At 40.4% G+C, this 17,295-nt stretch overlaps 1 protein-coding gene across 1 annotated transcript; it reads left to right on the forward strand.

Moving 5' to 3' along the window:
- The first annotated feature begins 1,386 nt into the window (after positions 1-1,386).
- On the forward strand, positions 1,387-11,066 carry LOC124873734 (oocyte zinc finger protein XlCOF22-like). The gene is made up of 2 exons (XM_047374639.1): positions 1,387-1,649; positions 8,625-11,066. Exon 2 carries the CDS (start codon positions 8,640-8,642, stop codon positions 10,707-10,709), a length of 2,070 nt encoding a protein of 689 aa, XP_047230595.1. The 5' UTR covers positions 1,387-1,649; positions 8,625-8,639; the 3' UTR covers positions 10,710-11,066.
- Positions 11,067-17,295: the final 6,229 nt, after the last annotated feature.

Raw genomic sequence — 17,295 nt, forward strand, 5'->3', positions numbered from 1 at the left:
TTGTTAATTACATTTTAGGAGGTTCTGATTCTCTCCACTGATAAGCCTACAATGCGAGTGGACTGTGCACTCTATGTCTAAAGACCAAATCATTTAGACTGAACCCAGTGGTCTCTTGTTTCACTTCTCGGGCTGCCATCATCAACCAGGAAAACCGTTCCTCCGAGACTTTCTTTAATTTATTCGTCTGAATAATTTTTGGAATACCGAAAACCGAAATGAACTGTGTCAAACCGCGGTTAATATACTCATTATGCAGCTGCATAATGAGTATATTATTATTATTATTATAGTATTATATTTAAACTATTAACTAAAACATCATTATTATAGCCTGTAGTCTGTTTCTTTATGCGCCTTTATCATGCCAATGCTATGTACGTTTTGTTTTTTGTCACTGCAATGTACTTTTTTCATCATTTAAAGCACGTTGAATTGTCTTGACGTGCTATGCAAATAAACTTGCCTTGCCTATTGTTATTATTTTTATTGTACTCGTACTCGTCGTCTTCCGCAGACTCAGCAGAGACGCCCAGACGTCCCTCTCTCCAGACACCTCCTCCAGCTCCTCCGGGGGGAGCTCAAGGCGTTCCTAGGCCAGCCGAGAGACATAGTCCCTCCAGCGTGTCCTGGGCCGTCCCCTGGGCCTCCTCCCGGTGGGACGTGCCTGGAACACCTCCCGAAGAAGGCGTCCAGGAGGCATCCGGTATAGATGCCTGAGCCACCTCAACTGGCTCCTCTCGATTTTTATTGTTCTCCATTAAAATATGCTAATTTCAAAATTATTTAATTTATTGATCTAGTTAGAATTATTTTTTTATATTTCTCATGCTTTAACGTTATGTGAAACATCAAATTATATTTAATCCAACATTTGTATATCTGCATTGCATAAATCTGAAATACTGAATTGAATCATTTGTCTTTACATTGGCTACATTGGCGTTTTAGGATTAATTTCTAAATGTTAGTCCTTACTTTTAGAACCCTATGTTGCAAAGACCCCAGCCTATGTCTTTAACCTTCTGGTGCCCCATACTTCTTCTCCCAGTGAGATCCAGTCAAAGGCTGTTAATGGTGTCATGATCACAGTTTAAGACCAGAGGGGCTAAATCCCTCAGAGCCGGGCCCCCAGATTGGCCTCCATCTTTGCACTGTCTTCATTCTGTTGTCGACAGGCTTTTAACTAGTTTTAAGCTGCCTGATGTTAAATGTATGCTATTTTGATTCTTTCTTTTATTTTTATTAACTACTGTAACTATATATTTTTAATGTAAGCAATATGACTCTAAACTAAAAATCACCTGGAGAAAAACACATGCTTATAGGTGGGGGCGGAATGTAAGGGCGAGTCACTGTTTCTGGTGTCCGTGTGAAACATCCGGCGGAAGTAAACAACAAGGCGCTAGCATCGTTAGCTTCCAGGTTTTCTTCTGTTTATCGTCGGTTTTTGCTGTGTGAGCTGAATATTTCAGAGTCTGCAGTAACAACATCTTCGGTTCATCATCTGAGAGAATTGATCAGAGAGCGACTAACTGCTGCTGCTGGAGAAATATTCAGAAACATCGTTCATTAGGAGGAAGAGATCGATCATCAGCTCAGACTGCTGGATATCAGCTGGAAAACCCAGATCAGATCAGAACCTACAGGTATGTTACCTGTACGGTGGCCTGAATGAACTAACACTGGAACACAGAGAATATGATCAGGGGACTAGTTGATGCCGCGGAGGAAGCAGGACGTGTCCGTGTGTTGTTCACAGATCGATTATCGGGATGAAGTGTGTTATACTACAGATTTTATAAATATGATTTCATAAAACACAAGCGTCAATATTTCTGATGTTGGAACTTTTAACTGCTTAGGATATATGGCAAGCCGTTTTAACATAAAAATCGTCTTCACCACACTGACATTCCAGATATCTGAAATTGATTTATGAGTAGACATACAGGTCCTTCTCAAAATATTAGCATATTGTGATAAAGTTCATTATTTTCTATAATGTCATGATGAAAATGTAACATTCATATATTTTAGATTCATTGCACACTAACTGAAATATTTCAGGTCTTTTATTGTCTTAATACGGATGATTTTGGCATACAGCTCATGAAAACCCAAAACTCCTATCTCACAAAATTAGCATATTTCATCCGACCAATAAAAGAAAAGTGTTTTTAATACAAAAAACGTCAACCTTCAAATAATCATGTACAGTTATGCACTCAATACTTGGTCGGGAATCCTTTTGCAGAAATGACTGCTTCAATGCGGCGTGGCATGGAGGCAATCAGTCTGTGGCACTGCTGAGGTCTTATGGAGGCCCAGGATGCTTCGATAGCGGCCTTTAGCTCATCCAGAGTGTTGGGTCTTGAGTCTCTCAACGTTCTCTTCACAATATCCCACAGATTCTCTATGGGGTTCAGGTCAGGAGAGTTGGCAGGCCAATTGAGCACAGTGATACCATGGTCAGTAAACCATTTACCAGTGGTTTTGGCACTGTGAGCAGGTGCCAGGTCGTGCTGAAAAATGAAATCTTCATCTCCATAAAGCTTTTCAGCAGATGGAAGCATGAAGTGCTCCAAAATCTCCTGATAGCTAACTGCATTGACCCTGCCCTTGATAAAACACAGTGGAAACTCGTTGATTCAGATGATTAGGTTCATAGCTCGTTTAGAGACCCTTTTAATGATATGCTAATTTTGTGAGATAGGAATTTTGGGTTTTCATGAGCTGTATGCCAAAATCATCCGTATTAAGACAATGAAAGACCTGAAATATTTCAGTTAGTGCGCAATGAATCTAAAATATATGTATGTTAAATTTTCATCATTACATTATGGAAAATAATGAACTTTATCACAATATGCTAATATTTTGAGAAGGAAGGACCTGTATTAGTTGATCAAGATATCTATCTCTAATTACATTCTGAATTGTATAAATAACATCAGACGTACCATTAAGTTGTATGGATGCTTCAATTCAAGATAACTGCAATGGAAAAGTGGTCTGAAGGAGATGCCAAGAGTATTTTTTTGAACAAATTATACAGGTTTTGGAAAATATTAATTTTCAAGATTTTATTCTGCCTGTGGTTGATATTGGTCGTTTCATCAAACGATCAACTAACTCCATTATTTCAGTAATTACAGGTTCAAAAGTGCAGTAGGAATGTACTGTAACTTGGGCAAGGTATGTATCCCCAAATATTTAAATTCTCGTACTCGTACTCGTCGTCTTCCGCTTATCCAGGACCGGGTCGCGGGGGCAGCAGACTCAGCAGAGACACCCAGACGTCCCTCTCTCCAGACACCTCCTCCAGCTCCTCCGGAGGGAGCCCAAGGCGTTCCCAGGCCAGCCGAGAGACATAGTCCCTCCAGCGTGTCCCGGGCCGTCCCCTGGGCCTCCTCCCGGTGGGACGTGCCTAGAACACCTCCCGAGGAAGGCGTCCAGGAGGCATCCGGTATAGATGCCCGAGCCACCTCAACTGGCTCCTCTTGATGTGGAGGAGCAGCGGCTCTACTCCGAGCTCCTCCCGGATGGCCGAGGTCCTCACCCTATCTCTAAGGGAGTGCCCGGCCACCCTACGGAGGAAGCTCATTTCAGCCGTTTGTATCCGGCCATAAGTGAGGGTAGGAACGTAGACCGACCGGTAAATCGAGAGCTTCGCTTTTCGGCTCAGCTCTCTCTTCAGCACAACGAACCGGCACAGCGCCCCCATTACTGTGGCAGCTGCACCGATCCGTCTGTCGATCTCCCGCTCCATTCTTCCTTCACTCGTGAACAAGACCCCGAGATACTTAAACTCCTCCACTTGAGGCAGGAACTCTCCTCCAACCTGAAGAGGACAAGCCACCCTTTTCCGGTCGAGTACCATGGCCTCGGACTTGGAGGAGCTGATCTTCATCTCAGCCACTTCACACTCGGCTGTGAACCGCCCCAGCGCATGCTGTAGGTCTTGGCTAGAGGGGGCCAGCAGAACCACGTCATCCGCAAAAAGAAGAGACGAAATCCACTGGTCCCCAAACCAGACCCCCTACGGCCCTTGGCTGCGCCTAGAAATCCTGTCCATAAAAGTTATAAACAGGACCGGTGACAAAGGGCAGCCCTGCCGGAGTCCAACATGCACCGGGAACAGGTCCAACTTAGTGCCGGCAATGCGGACCAAACTCCTGCTCCGCTCGTACAGGGACCGGATGGCCCCTAATAAAGGGCCCCCGATTCCATACTCCTGGAGTACCCCCCACAGGGCATCACGAGGGACACAGTCAAATGCTTTCTCCAGGTCCACACAACACATGTGGACCGGTTGGGCAAACTCCTATGAACCCTCGAGTACCCTGTAGAGGGTATAGAGCTGGTCCAGTGTTCTACGGCCGGGACGAAAACCACACTGCTCCTCCTGAAGCCGAGGTTCAACTATCGGCTCTCCTGTCTAACACCCTGGCATAGGCCTTACCAGGGAGGGTCAGGAGTGTGATTAAATTATGACTACTGAGCAAAATTAACAAATCTTGCTTTTTGTTCTGACTAGTCATAATCAATATCAAAGTTATCTTAGATGGCCTGACTATTCAAGATATCTTAAATGTATTTTTAGATATCTGAAACTAAGATTCGACCAGCAAGTTAAATTGCAGATATCATGAAAGCAAATAATAACTTGACAAAACCAAAGTCAAAGATTTTCTGGAACTGTAATTTTGACTAGTCAAAATTCCTTTTAAGACATCTACAAATAAATTAGAGATATCTTGAGCATTTTGTTTTTTCATCTAGATGTCCTTTGTATTTGAGATATCTTCAGTTATCATTCTGGCTAGTCAGATATCTTGAATAATTATTCTGTCAAGTCAAAATATTTTTAAGCAAATTGTCTGTGTTGGGAGAGAGTGAATCCGTAAACATTTGCAGATTTCCTAAGCAGTCTTCAAGCATATGAAGGGCTATTTCAACCACCCATAATTCCACAGGCAACAGTTTAAGCAGCTCTGTGGCAGTCCTAGGGGGCCTAATGCGCAATTTCTTTAATTCAGATATCTAAAAATGTAATTTTGACTAATCATAATTAAGTTTCATATATCTTGAATTATAGTTATGAATCTTTAATCTGGTGATTTCATTTGAGATATGTGGAATGTTCTTCAAAATGTGATTGAAGATATCTTGAATTGTTCTTTTTTATAATGCAAATTGTTAAATGTTAAATTGCCATTCTGGATAGTCAAAGTCTAGTTATTACTAGTAAAAGCAGGCTTGTGACTACATGCTGCACCAGGTACAAACGAGACACTGGTCACTTGCTCACCCTATAATAAAACGATTTAAGTTATATTCAGTTCAGGTTAATTTAGTTATGTTTATATTGCCAGTCCACAACAAATGTCATCTCAGGGCACTTTACAGGACAACCTGATCAGATTTTTAAACATGAATGTAAACAAATCAATTCTGTCATAAAGACAGATTCTAATTAAGGTACATATACATTCCAATTCAATACCAGAAATAATGCAATGCAGCCAAGTTTAGTTTATTACCCCAGTAGTTAAAATGTTTTATATTTAAGGAAGCCCTATGATATTCAGTCCATGACTTTTCAGCAGTCTCTCTTCCTTAGCAAGCATGTGGTGAAGGTGGAAAGGAACAGCTCCCTTTTAACAGGATGAAACCTCCAGCAAATCATGGCTCAATCTGAACAGCCATCTGTTGCACCCAACTGGGGATTTAAGAAGACGGAGCAGATACACAAACAGAACACACATGCATTGGTCCGAGAGTACTTGCTATGTAAAAGATAAGAAAAACAAAGTTAATATTAGCAGCAGATCTGTTAGTGGCTTCATCTAGAAAACAAACACTGCTAAAAAGATCAACTCTGAAATCCCATAGATTTAATAGAATCTATGGGACTAAACAGAGTAGATATAATTAGTGGCAGCAGTAGCTTCTTCAATGTTTTTTGTTGTTTTGTTTTTTTTAAGAGAAAGAAAATTAAACACAGACAGGGCCAAGTGTATCCTCTATTGAGAGAGAACATGAAGTTTTTGGAAACAATAGCTCAGCCCCTCCAGGAAAGTGTCAAAGCTGAACAGAATCACAGGGCCTGGTGTAACTTATATGAAGAGAAAAACAAGGAGAGAAAAGTTAATGGTGGCAGATAATACAAAATTGGAGAGTAGTAGGAGAAACTAGCAGAGTGAGAGAAAAGTGGTCATTATGTCCTCCAGCAGCCTAAACCTATAACAACATCACTAAAGAGATAGTTCAGGATAAAATAAGCCACTCTAACTATAAGCTTTATCAAAAAGGAAAGTTTTAAGCCTAGCCTTAAAAGTAGACAGGGTGTCTGCCTCACGGACTAAAACTGGGAGCTGGTTCCACAGGAGAGGAGCCTGATAACTAAAGGATCTGCCTCCCATTCTACTTCTAGAGACTCTAGGAACCACCAGTAAACCTGCAGTCTGAGAACAAAGTGCTCTGTTAGGAACATATGGACCAATCAGATCTCTGATGTATGATGGAGCTAGATCATTAAGGGCTTTATATGTGAGGAGGAAAATTTTAAATTCTATTTTGGATTTAGGAAGTAGCCAATGAAGGCAATCTAAAATAGGAGAAATACAATTTCTTTTTTCATTCTCAGTACAGTATAGTACAACCTTCCTCTTTGCAGTGCTGAATGTGCAAGCAGTTTGAATTTAAATGTGACTCTTTAAGAGGCAACATGTGTTTCATCAGTGCAAAAGATTCTAATGTGATGAAAATTGGATTTAATTGCTGTGTTTATTTAATCCTCAAATTTCAAATATAGAAGAACTAGAAAGCAACCATTTTGCACCTGTGGTTTTATGTAGTTTGCTGGGGCCCTAAGCTGAGGCCTACATGAGTTGCATCATCAGGAGATCAAAATATTAATATTTCGGTTTTGTTCTCAATTTAAATTACGAAGTTGAGGTTGAGCTGGATAACATCAGAACAACAATGATAGGTCATTGGTAGGTCATTTCATGGTATTTCTTTACATGCAAGATGTTTTTTAGCAAATGTGAGAGGGACCTTTGCATTCTTTTTGGTCTCCAGTGGTTCTGACCTCAGAACTCTTCCATGCAATTTGTGCCCAGTCTCTTTCTTATTATTACATCATGAACACTGTCCCTAACTGAGGTCTGCAGAGCTTTAGATGTTGTTGTGGGTTCTTTTATGACCTCCTAGGTGAATCTTCAATACACACTTGGATTAATTTTGGTAGGCTGCCCTCTCCTAGGAAGGTTCTCCACTGTTCTCTTAGGAGACAGTAAGTCGCATTATCTTCATTATACAGTAGAGGTCCCTCAAGGATTTAATTTAGGCCCCCTTCTCTTCTTGCTTTATATTTAGAATTTACCAAGTGTGCATAAGAATGTAAATACTATCATGTATGCTGATGACAGTAATTTTTACAAAGGCAAATAGTGCGGAGGAGGCAGCCCTTCAACTTTCTACAGCCCTACATGACTGACAAAAATGGTTAATTGATTCAGGTCTTTGTCTTAATATAAAAAACAGTATCTATGTTTTTCATGAAACCAATGACAACCCTGGCCCCAGCAAAAGTTTATCTAGGAGAAGCACTACTAAATGTCTCAAGGTGCTACTAGTTTCAAAAATGTCTTTCCAAAAACATGCTCAAAAAGTAGTAAAAACTGTAAATTATAGTCTCTTTCAGAGGAGATTGGGAACTTACACTCAGGTGAAAAACGTTTGCCCAAAACGTCCTGTCTGTTCAGGGCGCAAAGATCTGGAATAGTATTCCCCTGTCAGTGAGAGAACACATAAGTCTCCCTACATTTAAGAAACATTTAAAATTGGCTGCGAGACTCGCAAACATGTGAGTATTTGTGACCTATACCAGTGTCTATAAGAGGTTTATGTGTTACACCCCTTATTGTACAATGCTCACGCAGTTATGATGACGTTGTTGGAAGAATGCAATAGAAACGGGTGGAGTAGGGTATCCTCTTCACTGTTTATTTTTGGTACACGTTTATTGTCTGTGTATATGTACATGTATTTGTTGACTTATGTCTAATTTTATATAGTATGTATATTCTGTGTAGCATTTGTTTTTATTTTCCTTCTTATTCCTTGTGTAACATCAACCTGCCATGGGGAACTGCAGATGGAAATTAGCCTAAGGCCATAATCTGGCATATTTACATTTGTGTAAATGTTCATTAATATGCATTGTTCCTCCTTTTCTTCATGAATTAAAAAAAAATCTCAGTTTCTGGATAAAGGTTCTTACTGTGATTCTCTGGAGTCCCAAAACTTTCGTAAAAGTTTTGTAACCCTTTCAGATTCATTGATGTTGAAGACTTTGAATGTAATCCGTTTTAAGTTTTGACAATTTGATGACCCAAAACTATTCAGTGTGTGGAATATTTATCTTTCCGCACTATCCAGGGGCTCTTGATACCTACAATTTTCGTTAAACTCATGATTGATTAGAAAGGCAACTTGTATACATTCCTGTAAAAAACTAAATGTAAATAATGTTTATGTTCTGTTTTTCCATATCTCTCAAAATGGTTTTTACAAAATTGTTAACATCGTCTTACTGTTCCTTATTCCCTCAGGTCTTCAACAACATCATGTCTGTTATTACCTGGGAGGTTGCTGCTGGTCACTCTCTCATAACCGTTCTTGATCAGAATATATCAAACATTGGAGAATTAAAAGAGGAACAGGAGGAACCAGAACCACAGCAGATGACTGAGACAAAAGAGGAACCAGAACCTCAATCAATTAATGAAAAATCGGTGGAACTGTGCATGTTTCAGGACTACGGGCAGCTTTTAGTGAAGCAGGAGACCAACACCTCTATGATGACTCCTGCTAATAATGAAATATTCCACAATGGACCAGATGTGCAGCAGATGACTGAGACAAAGGAGGAACCAGAACCTGTACAGATTAAAGAACAGAAGGAAAGTGAACCAAAGCAAGTGACTGAGATAAAAGAAGAACCAGAACCTTGGCCAATTAAAGAAGAACAAGTTAATCCCTGCTTCTCTCAGGATGAAGAGCAACTTTTAGTGAAGCAGGAGACTGATTCCTTTATTCTGACTCCTACTGATCAAAAAGACTCCAGTGAACCAGAAACTATCAAGAATCATCTGCTTTGTTCAACCTGCCCTGAAGATAAAAACCAACATCAACAAGGAAACACTCAGCAAGACTCTGGATCAAATACAGTGAAAGATCTAAAGCCACAGAGAAGACGCAAAAAACCCAGAAAACAAAGTGATAATGTTGGCAACTCAAAACTAATAGGACATAAAAAGAATTTACCCTTATGTGAAGTATGTGGCAAATGTTTCTCTACTCGACAAATGTTAACCTTGCACATAAGAACTCATACAGGTGAGAAGCCTTTCTCATGTGTGACCTGTGGAAAAGGTTTCAGTAGGAAATCTTCCCTGACTGAACACATGAGAACTCACACAGGAGAGAAGCCGTTTTCTTGTGGGATGTGTGAAAAAACTTATCGAGATCGTAGTCAATTGATTTGTCACATGAGAACGCACACAGGAGAGAAGCCCTTTGTTTGCAAAATATGTGATAAATCTTTCTTCAACCGTAGTAATTTGCGTTATCACATGAGAACTCATACAGGTGAAAAGCCCTATTTTTGTAAAGTGTGTGCTAAATCTTACATTAACAGTAGTAATTTGATTTGTCACATGAGAACTCACACAGGTGAGAAACCTTTTTCATGTCTGACCTGTGGAAAAAGTTACCTTAGGAAACATGACCTGACTGCACACATGAGAAGTCACACAGGTGAGAAGCCGTATTCTTGTGAGTTGTGTGAAAAATCGTATCGAGACCGTAATAATTTGATTTGGCACATGAGAACTCACACAGGAGAGAAGCCCTTTGCTTGCAAGATGTGTGATAAGTCTTTTGTTAATAGTACTAATTTGAGTTATCACATTAGAACTCATAGAGATGAGAAGCCTTTCTCATGTGTGACCTGTGGAAAAGGTTTCTATAGGAAATCTGCCCTGACTGCACACATTAGAATTCACACAGGTGAGAAGCCTTTCTCATGTCTGACCTGTGGAAAAGGTTTCCCTATGAGACCTGCCTTGACTGCACACATGAGAACTCACACAGGTGAAAAGCCATATTCGTGTGGGTTATGTGAAAAATCTTATCGACATCCAAGTTATTTGAAATATCACATGAGAACTCACACAGGTGAGAAGCCCTATTTTTGTGAAATGTGTGATAAATCTTACATTACTAGTAGTGAATTGATTTGTCACATAAGAACTCACACAGGTGAGAAGCCTTTTTCATGTTTGATTTGTGGAAAAAGCTTCACTGTGAAACCCTCGCTGACTGTACACATGAGAACTCACACAGGAGAAAAGCCATTTGGTTGCAAAATGTGTGATAAATCTTTCATTAACAGTAGTAGTTTGATTAGTCACATGAGAACACATACAGGTGAGAAGCCTTTCTCATGTCTGACCTGTGGAAAGGGTTTCACTAGGAAATCTTCCCTGACTTCACACATGACAACTCACACAGGTGAGAAGCCGTATCCTTGTGATTTGTGTGAAAAATCTTTCAGAGATCGTAGTACTTATAGTAGACACATGAGAAGCCTTTCTCATGTCAGACCTGTGGAAGAAATTCTCCAAACCATATAATTTGACCATGTGCATCAGAATCCATACAGGCGACAAGCTATATTCCTGTGAGCTGTGTGGTAAATCAATCACCACCAGATGTAAACTGACTACAAATGTTTGTAGTAAAAGTCCTTAGGATAATCAACAAACTTTAACCGAAAGATCTATTTTTGTTTGACAAGCAGGGGGAATGTGAACCATAACCATTATGATTTATCTACCTAAGAGTATTTCCTAATTTTCTGCTTTTTTACCTGTGAACAAGCCATTACATACTCTTGTGCTGTAACCTGAGAAAATTTTACCTGTCTTGGTTCTGTTGGTCTTTCATGAATTATGGAGATAAATGACCATTAAAAGAAAACTTACTTTAAATTGTCTGTTGTCAATGAAGGTAAAATCAGGTATAGTACTAGCATGGCAAATTAGACAAGGAGAAACAACCATTTTAATTAATCAGAATCAGCTTTATTGCCAAGTTCGTACATACAAACCAGGAATTTGACTCCGGTACACTTTGCTCTTTGGTTTTGTTTTTGTATTACAGAATATATAAATTTACAATTTACAATATACACATACAGGTCCTTCTCAAAATATTAGCATATTGTGATAAAGTTTATTATTTTCCATAATGTCATTATGAAAATGTAACATTCATATATTTTAGATTCATTGCACACTAACTGAAATATTTCAGGTCTTTTATTGTCTTAATACGGATGATTTTGGCAAACAGCTCATGAAAACCCAAAATTCCTATCTCACAAAATTAGCATATCATTAAAAGGGTCTCTAAACGAGCTATGAACCTAATCATCTGAATCAACGAGTTAACTCTAAACACCTGCAAAAGATTCCTGAGGCCTTTAAAATTCCCAGCCTGGTTCATCACTCAAAACCCCAATCATGGGTAAGACTGCCGACCTGACTGCTGTCCAGAAGGCCACTATTGACACCCTCAAGCAAGAGGGTAAGACACAGAAAGACATTTCTGAACGAATAGGCTGTTCCCAGAGTGCTGTATCAAGGCACCTCAGTGGGAAGTCTGTGGGAAGGAAAAAGTGTGGCAGAAAACGCTGCACAACGAGAAGAGGTGACCGGACCCTGAGGAAGATTGTGGAGAAGGGCCGATTCCAGACCTTGGGGGACCTGCGGAAGCAGTGGACTGAGTCTGGAGTAGAAACATCCAGAGCCACCGTGCACAGGCGTGTGCAGGAAATGGGCTACAGGTGCCGCATTCCCCAGGTCAAGCCACTTTTGAACCAGAAACAGCGGCAGAAGCGCCTGACCTGGGCTACAGAGAAGCAGCACTGGACTGTTGCTCAGTGGCCCAAAGTACTTTTTTCGGATGAAAGCAAATTCTGCATGTCATTTAGAAATCAAGGTGCCAGAGTCTGGAGGAAGACTGGGGAGAAGGAAATGCCGAAATGCCAGAAGTCCAGTGTCAAGTACCCACAGTCAGTGATGGTCTGGGGTGCCGTGTCAGCTGCTGGTGTTGGTCCACTGTGTTTTATCAAGGGCAGGGTCAATGCAGCTAGCTATCAGGAGATTTTGGAGCACTTCATGCTTCCATCTGCTGAAAAGCTTTATGGAGATGAAGATTTCATTTTTCAGCACGACCTGGCACCTGCTCACAGTGCCAAAACCACTGGTAAATGGTTTACTGACCATGGTATCACTGTGCTCAATTGGCCTGCCAACTCTCCTGACCTGAACCCCATAGAGAATCTGTGGGATATTGTGAAGAGAACGTTGAGAGACTCAAGACCCAACACTCTGGATGAACTAAAGGCCGCTATCGAAGCATCCTGGGCCTCCATAAGACCTCAGCAGTGCCACAGGCTGATTGCCTCCATGCCACGCCGCATTGAAGCAGTCATTTCTGCAAAAGGATTCCCGACCAAGTATTGAGTGCATAACTGTACATGATTATTTGAAGGTTGACGTTTTTTGTATTAAAAACACTTTTCTTTTATTGGTCGGATAAAATATGCTAATTTTGTGAGATAGGAATTTTGGGTTTTCATGAGCTGTATGCCAAAATCATCCGTATTAAGACAATAAAAGACCTGAAATATTTCAGTTAGTGTGCAATGAATCTAAAATATATGAATGTTAAATTTTCATCATTACATTATGGAAAATAATGAACTTTATCACAATATGCTAATATTTTGAGAAGGACCTGTAGTTAAAGGTATGGAGATAAAAGGAAGCAAAACTAAACCAGGGCAGTTATGTGAGGTGTGTACAAAAGGGAAATTCACCCAGACTAGAAACAGAGAGCCAGACAAAAAGGCTGACAGACCTTTACAACTAGTTCACACTGATCTAACAGGCCCCATGTCAACACCCAGCATAGAAGGTTACAGATATGCACAGTCATTTACAAACGATTTTTCTGGCATTATCATAGTTTATTTTTTGAAGTCCAAGACTGATACTCTTCAAGCCACTGAGAAATATTTGGCAGACATGGCACCTTATGGGGAAGTGAAGTGTATCCGCTCAGATAATGGTACCAAGTTTACAAACAAAGAGTATAGAGCTATGTTAACCAAGAATAAGATCAGGCATGAGACTTCGGCACCTTATTCACCACACCACAATGGAACAGCAGAGAGAGCTTGGAGAACCCTCAATGACATGTCCAGATGTCTGTTACTAGAAAGTAAGTTACCAGATAAGTTTTGGAACTATGCTATACAAGCCGCAGCATATGTGAGAAACAGATGCTACAACAGACGAACAGATAAGACACCTTATGAAATGATCTCGGGAAAACAACCAAATGTGTCAAAGTTGCAGAAATATGGGTCACAGTGTTATGCTTACAAGCAGGAGAAGAGCAAGTTTGACTCAAGAAGTGAGCAAGGTATCTATCGGTTATGACAAAAACAGCCCGGCGTATCTAGTGTATTATCCTAACACTGAAAAGATACAGAAACATAGACTGGTAAGATTCACAACTAAAACAACAAGAGAAGAAGAGTCACAAACTGAGCCTACCATAGAATATGTTCAAGAGGATCTGTACACAAGAACTCTTGAAAAAGATGATGGAAGTGTTGAAAATGAACCTGATAAAAGATATATTTCTGAGGTTGCACCAGAACAGACTGTAACTAGAAGGAACCCACCAAGAAACAGAAAGAAACCAGAGCACCTACAGGATTTTGAGACTGAGGATGCAGTAGATAAACTACAAATGAGTGTAGACTCTTGTTACAGAGCAGTTTGCAATATTCCTCAAACTTATATGGAAGCTATTGCATCGCCTAATTCAAGGCAATGGAAAGAAGCTATGAGAGAGGAAATACAGTCTCTGAAAGAAAATGAGACTTTCATACTCACCCAGCTACCACACGGCAAAAAGACAGTGGGGGGAAAATGGGTTTTTGCACTAAAAAATGAGGTTGATGGAACTGAAAGATTTAAGGCAAGGTATGTGGCGAAAGGTTACAATCAAAAACAAGGCATCGACTATGAAGAGACATTTTCACCAACAGCTGACATGACAAGTGTAAGAGTGGTTATGCAAAAAGCAGCACAAGAACATCTAATATTACATCAGATGGATGTTAAATCCGCATATTTGCATGCACCTATTGACCACGTAATTTACATAGACCAACCAGAAGGTTTTGAGAAAAAGTCTAAAACAGGAGAAAAACTTGTTTGCAAGCTACAAAAGTCTCTCTATGGTCTAAAACAATCAGGCAGAAATTAGAATGATTTACTGCATGTTTACTTGAGTGAAAATGGTTACAAACAAAACCCTAGTGACCAATGTTTGTATAGTAGAGAGAAAAATGGTGAAAAGATCATCTTACTGGTATGGGTGGATGACCTTATCATTGCAGCCAACAGTGAGGAGGTTTTGAAAGAAGCTAAGAAGATGCTAAATGAAAAGTTCAAAATGAAAGACCTAGGAAGACTGAAACATTTTCTAGGAATAGATTTTGATCAAACAGAAGAACAAGTTAAAATGTCACAGAAGAAATATGTCACCAAAATATTAAAGAGATTTGGAATGGAGGATTGCAAACCAAGAGAGACTCCATGTGAACCAAAGCTAGAGTATTCAGATAATGCAGACAGAATGGAAAATCCAAGAAAGTACAGAGAAGCAGTGGGGAGTTTAATATATTTGTCCACATGTACACGACCAGACATAAGTTTTGTGGTCAGTAAACTGGCGCAACACCTCACTGAACCAACAGTAGAGCACTGGAATACAGTGAAACACGTTCTCCGACATCTAAAAGGTACAGCAGAAAAAGAGTTAAGTTTTAAAACAATTAACTCACAAAACCTCGGACTAAACATTTTCTGTGATGCTGATTGGGCATCAGATACAACTAATAGGAGGAGCATAACTGGGTATTGTGCTAGGTTAAATGATGAAAGTTCTTTGATCTCTTGGAAGACGAAGAAGCAACCAACAGTGGCACTGTCTACCTGCGAGGCAGAGTACATATCATTAGCATCTGCAATACAAGAATGTCTTTTCTGGAACAACTTCTGAAGGGCATAGATAGTTACCAGTATTCACAAACAAAAGTTTATGAAGACAACCAAGGCACTATTGCACTGGCTAAGAACCCAGTGAACCGACAGAGATGTAAACATATTGATATTAAGTACCATTTTATTAGGGAAGTAGTAAACACTGGACAGGTAGTGCTGCAATATTGTCCTACTGATCAAATGCTTGCAGATTTAATGACAAAACCTGCTACTAAATTAAAACTGAAAAAGTTTTCCCAGGAGATATTTGGCACATAAATGTGCAGGGATATGTTTTCAAGATAGCTCAGTGAGTTATGAGCGAGTGGGGGTGTTAAACTTTACTATTGTAAACGCTCTTACTCAACATGTTTCAATACTGCCACCTGTTGTTGTTGTCATGTATGTTACTCCTGGTGTGCGCATGTGCGACGTCATTATGTCATGATTTTACGTTTTACCTTTGCTGAAGAGGATGGCGCTGTAAGCAAAAGGGCTTACATGTAACTTTGTTAAAGTTCTTCAATAAATATGCCTGATAGAGGCTGAAGAAACTCACAGACTCACTTATTTTCATCTCTCTGCAACGTAAATACCTCTGCGCACCACTGAAACATGGTACCATTTGATTTTATGTGAATTGGTACTTGGTAGTACCGACAGAATTCGGTGCGTACCTATAAAAGTACCAAATTCGGTACCCATCCCTAAATGTGGGGAACCACGAGCTCCTAACCATAAAAATTATTTGTCTCTTACCACCCAACATCTAAAAAAGACAAATCCCCGGTTCCTCTTCTTTGTTTCCGTTGTGTTATCGGATCCCTATCCTGGGAGATCGAGGAGATCATCAAACAGGCCCAACAGTCTGAACCCGACCATAGGACAGGTCCAGTTAACTGCATCTATGTACCATCATTAGTCAAACCACGTCTTATTTACTGGATCCACACCACTAAATTCTCCTGCCACCCCGGAAACAGTCAAACCATAGCACTCATTAATAGAAGATTCTGGTGGCCTAACCTACACAAAGAAACAAGACTGGAAATAAACCTCCCTGGACTGCTCCAACCACTCACCATACCCACTAGACCTTGGTCACATATCGCCATTGATTTTGTCACAAATTGCCCATTTCCAAAGGTTTGACCACGATTCTCACTGTTAATGATAGTTTGCCCCCGCAGAAAACTTGCGACATCCTTTCAAACTGCTCAACTCCTCATCAAATACATTTACCATCTTCAAGGTATTCCCTAGAAGATCCTCACTGACTGTGGTCACCAGTTCATTTCTTGTGTATGGAAATAGTTTTGCACCGCCCTGGCTGCTAAGGTCAGTCTTACTTCTGGTTTTGATCTACAATTCAATGGCCAAACTGAACGAATGAATGAAGAACTCGAAACCTCCCTCAGATATGTGACTTCCACCAACCCATCTGATTGGTCTTAGTTCTGACCTTAAAATGAATATGCTCACAACACAATTCCAATGTTTCTTCTGCTACTGGTGTTTCTCCCTTTGAAGTCTCCCTAGGCTACCTCTCCATTGTTCCCTGCCAATGAAAAGGAAATCTCTGTTGCCTCTGTCCAACACCACATCCGTTGATGCAAGAAGATCTGGTCCAACACTACCACTGCATTAACTGAACCATTGAACAAATCAAAGATTTGCCCCCTGCTTAAGAGAACCCCCGCATCATATTCTGAGGTAACTTCCTGACCCACACGAAAAACCACAAAAGCACTCAGTACTGGAATGGACTGGATTCTGGGCTCATGAGGCTTGAGGCTTCTAAAAGGTAGAGGAGCAGTTAGTGGGGGTTTTGAATGATACAGGTCTTAAGTTGAATGAGTTGAGATGAAAATGTAGCTTACTGTTCTGGGTTGGAAGGAGTGCTCTGAATCAGGGTGGAGAATGGGAGTCTGGGCTGGTATATCCTCTTGAGAGTAGGAGAGCGGGCAGGCAAAGGCTGGAGTGAAAATAAGTAGCTGTAGTGGATGGCCATAGACGAAGGAGTTTCCCGGGACAAGGTGTCATTCGTGAGGTTGCCAAGGTAATTCGGGAACAAGGTGGTAACTGATGTAAG

Source organism: Girardinichthys multiradiatus, chromosome 9, assembly GCF_021462225.1.
Source record: "Girardinichthys multiradiatus isolate DD_20200921_A chromosome 9, DD_fGirMul_XY1, whole genome shotgun sequence".
Taxonomy (NCBI): domain Eukaryota; kingdom Metazoa; phylum Chordata; class Actinopteri; order Cyprinodontiformes; family Goodeidae; genus Girardinichthys; species Girardinichthys multiradiatus.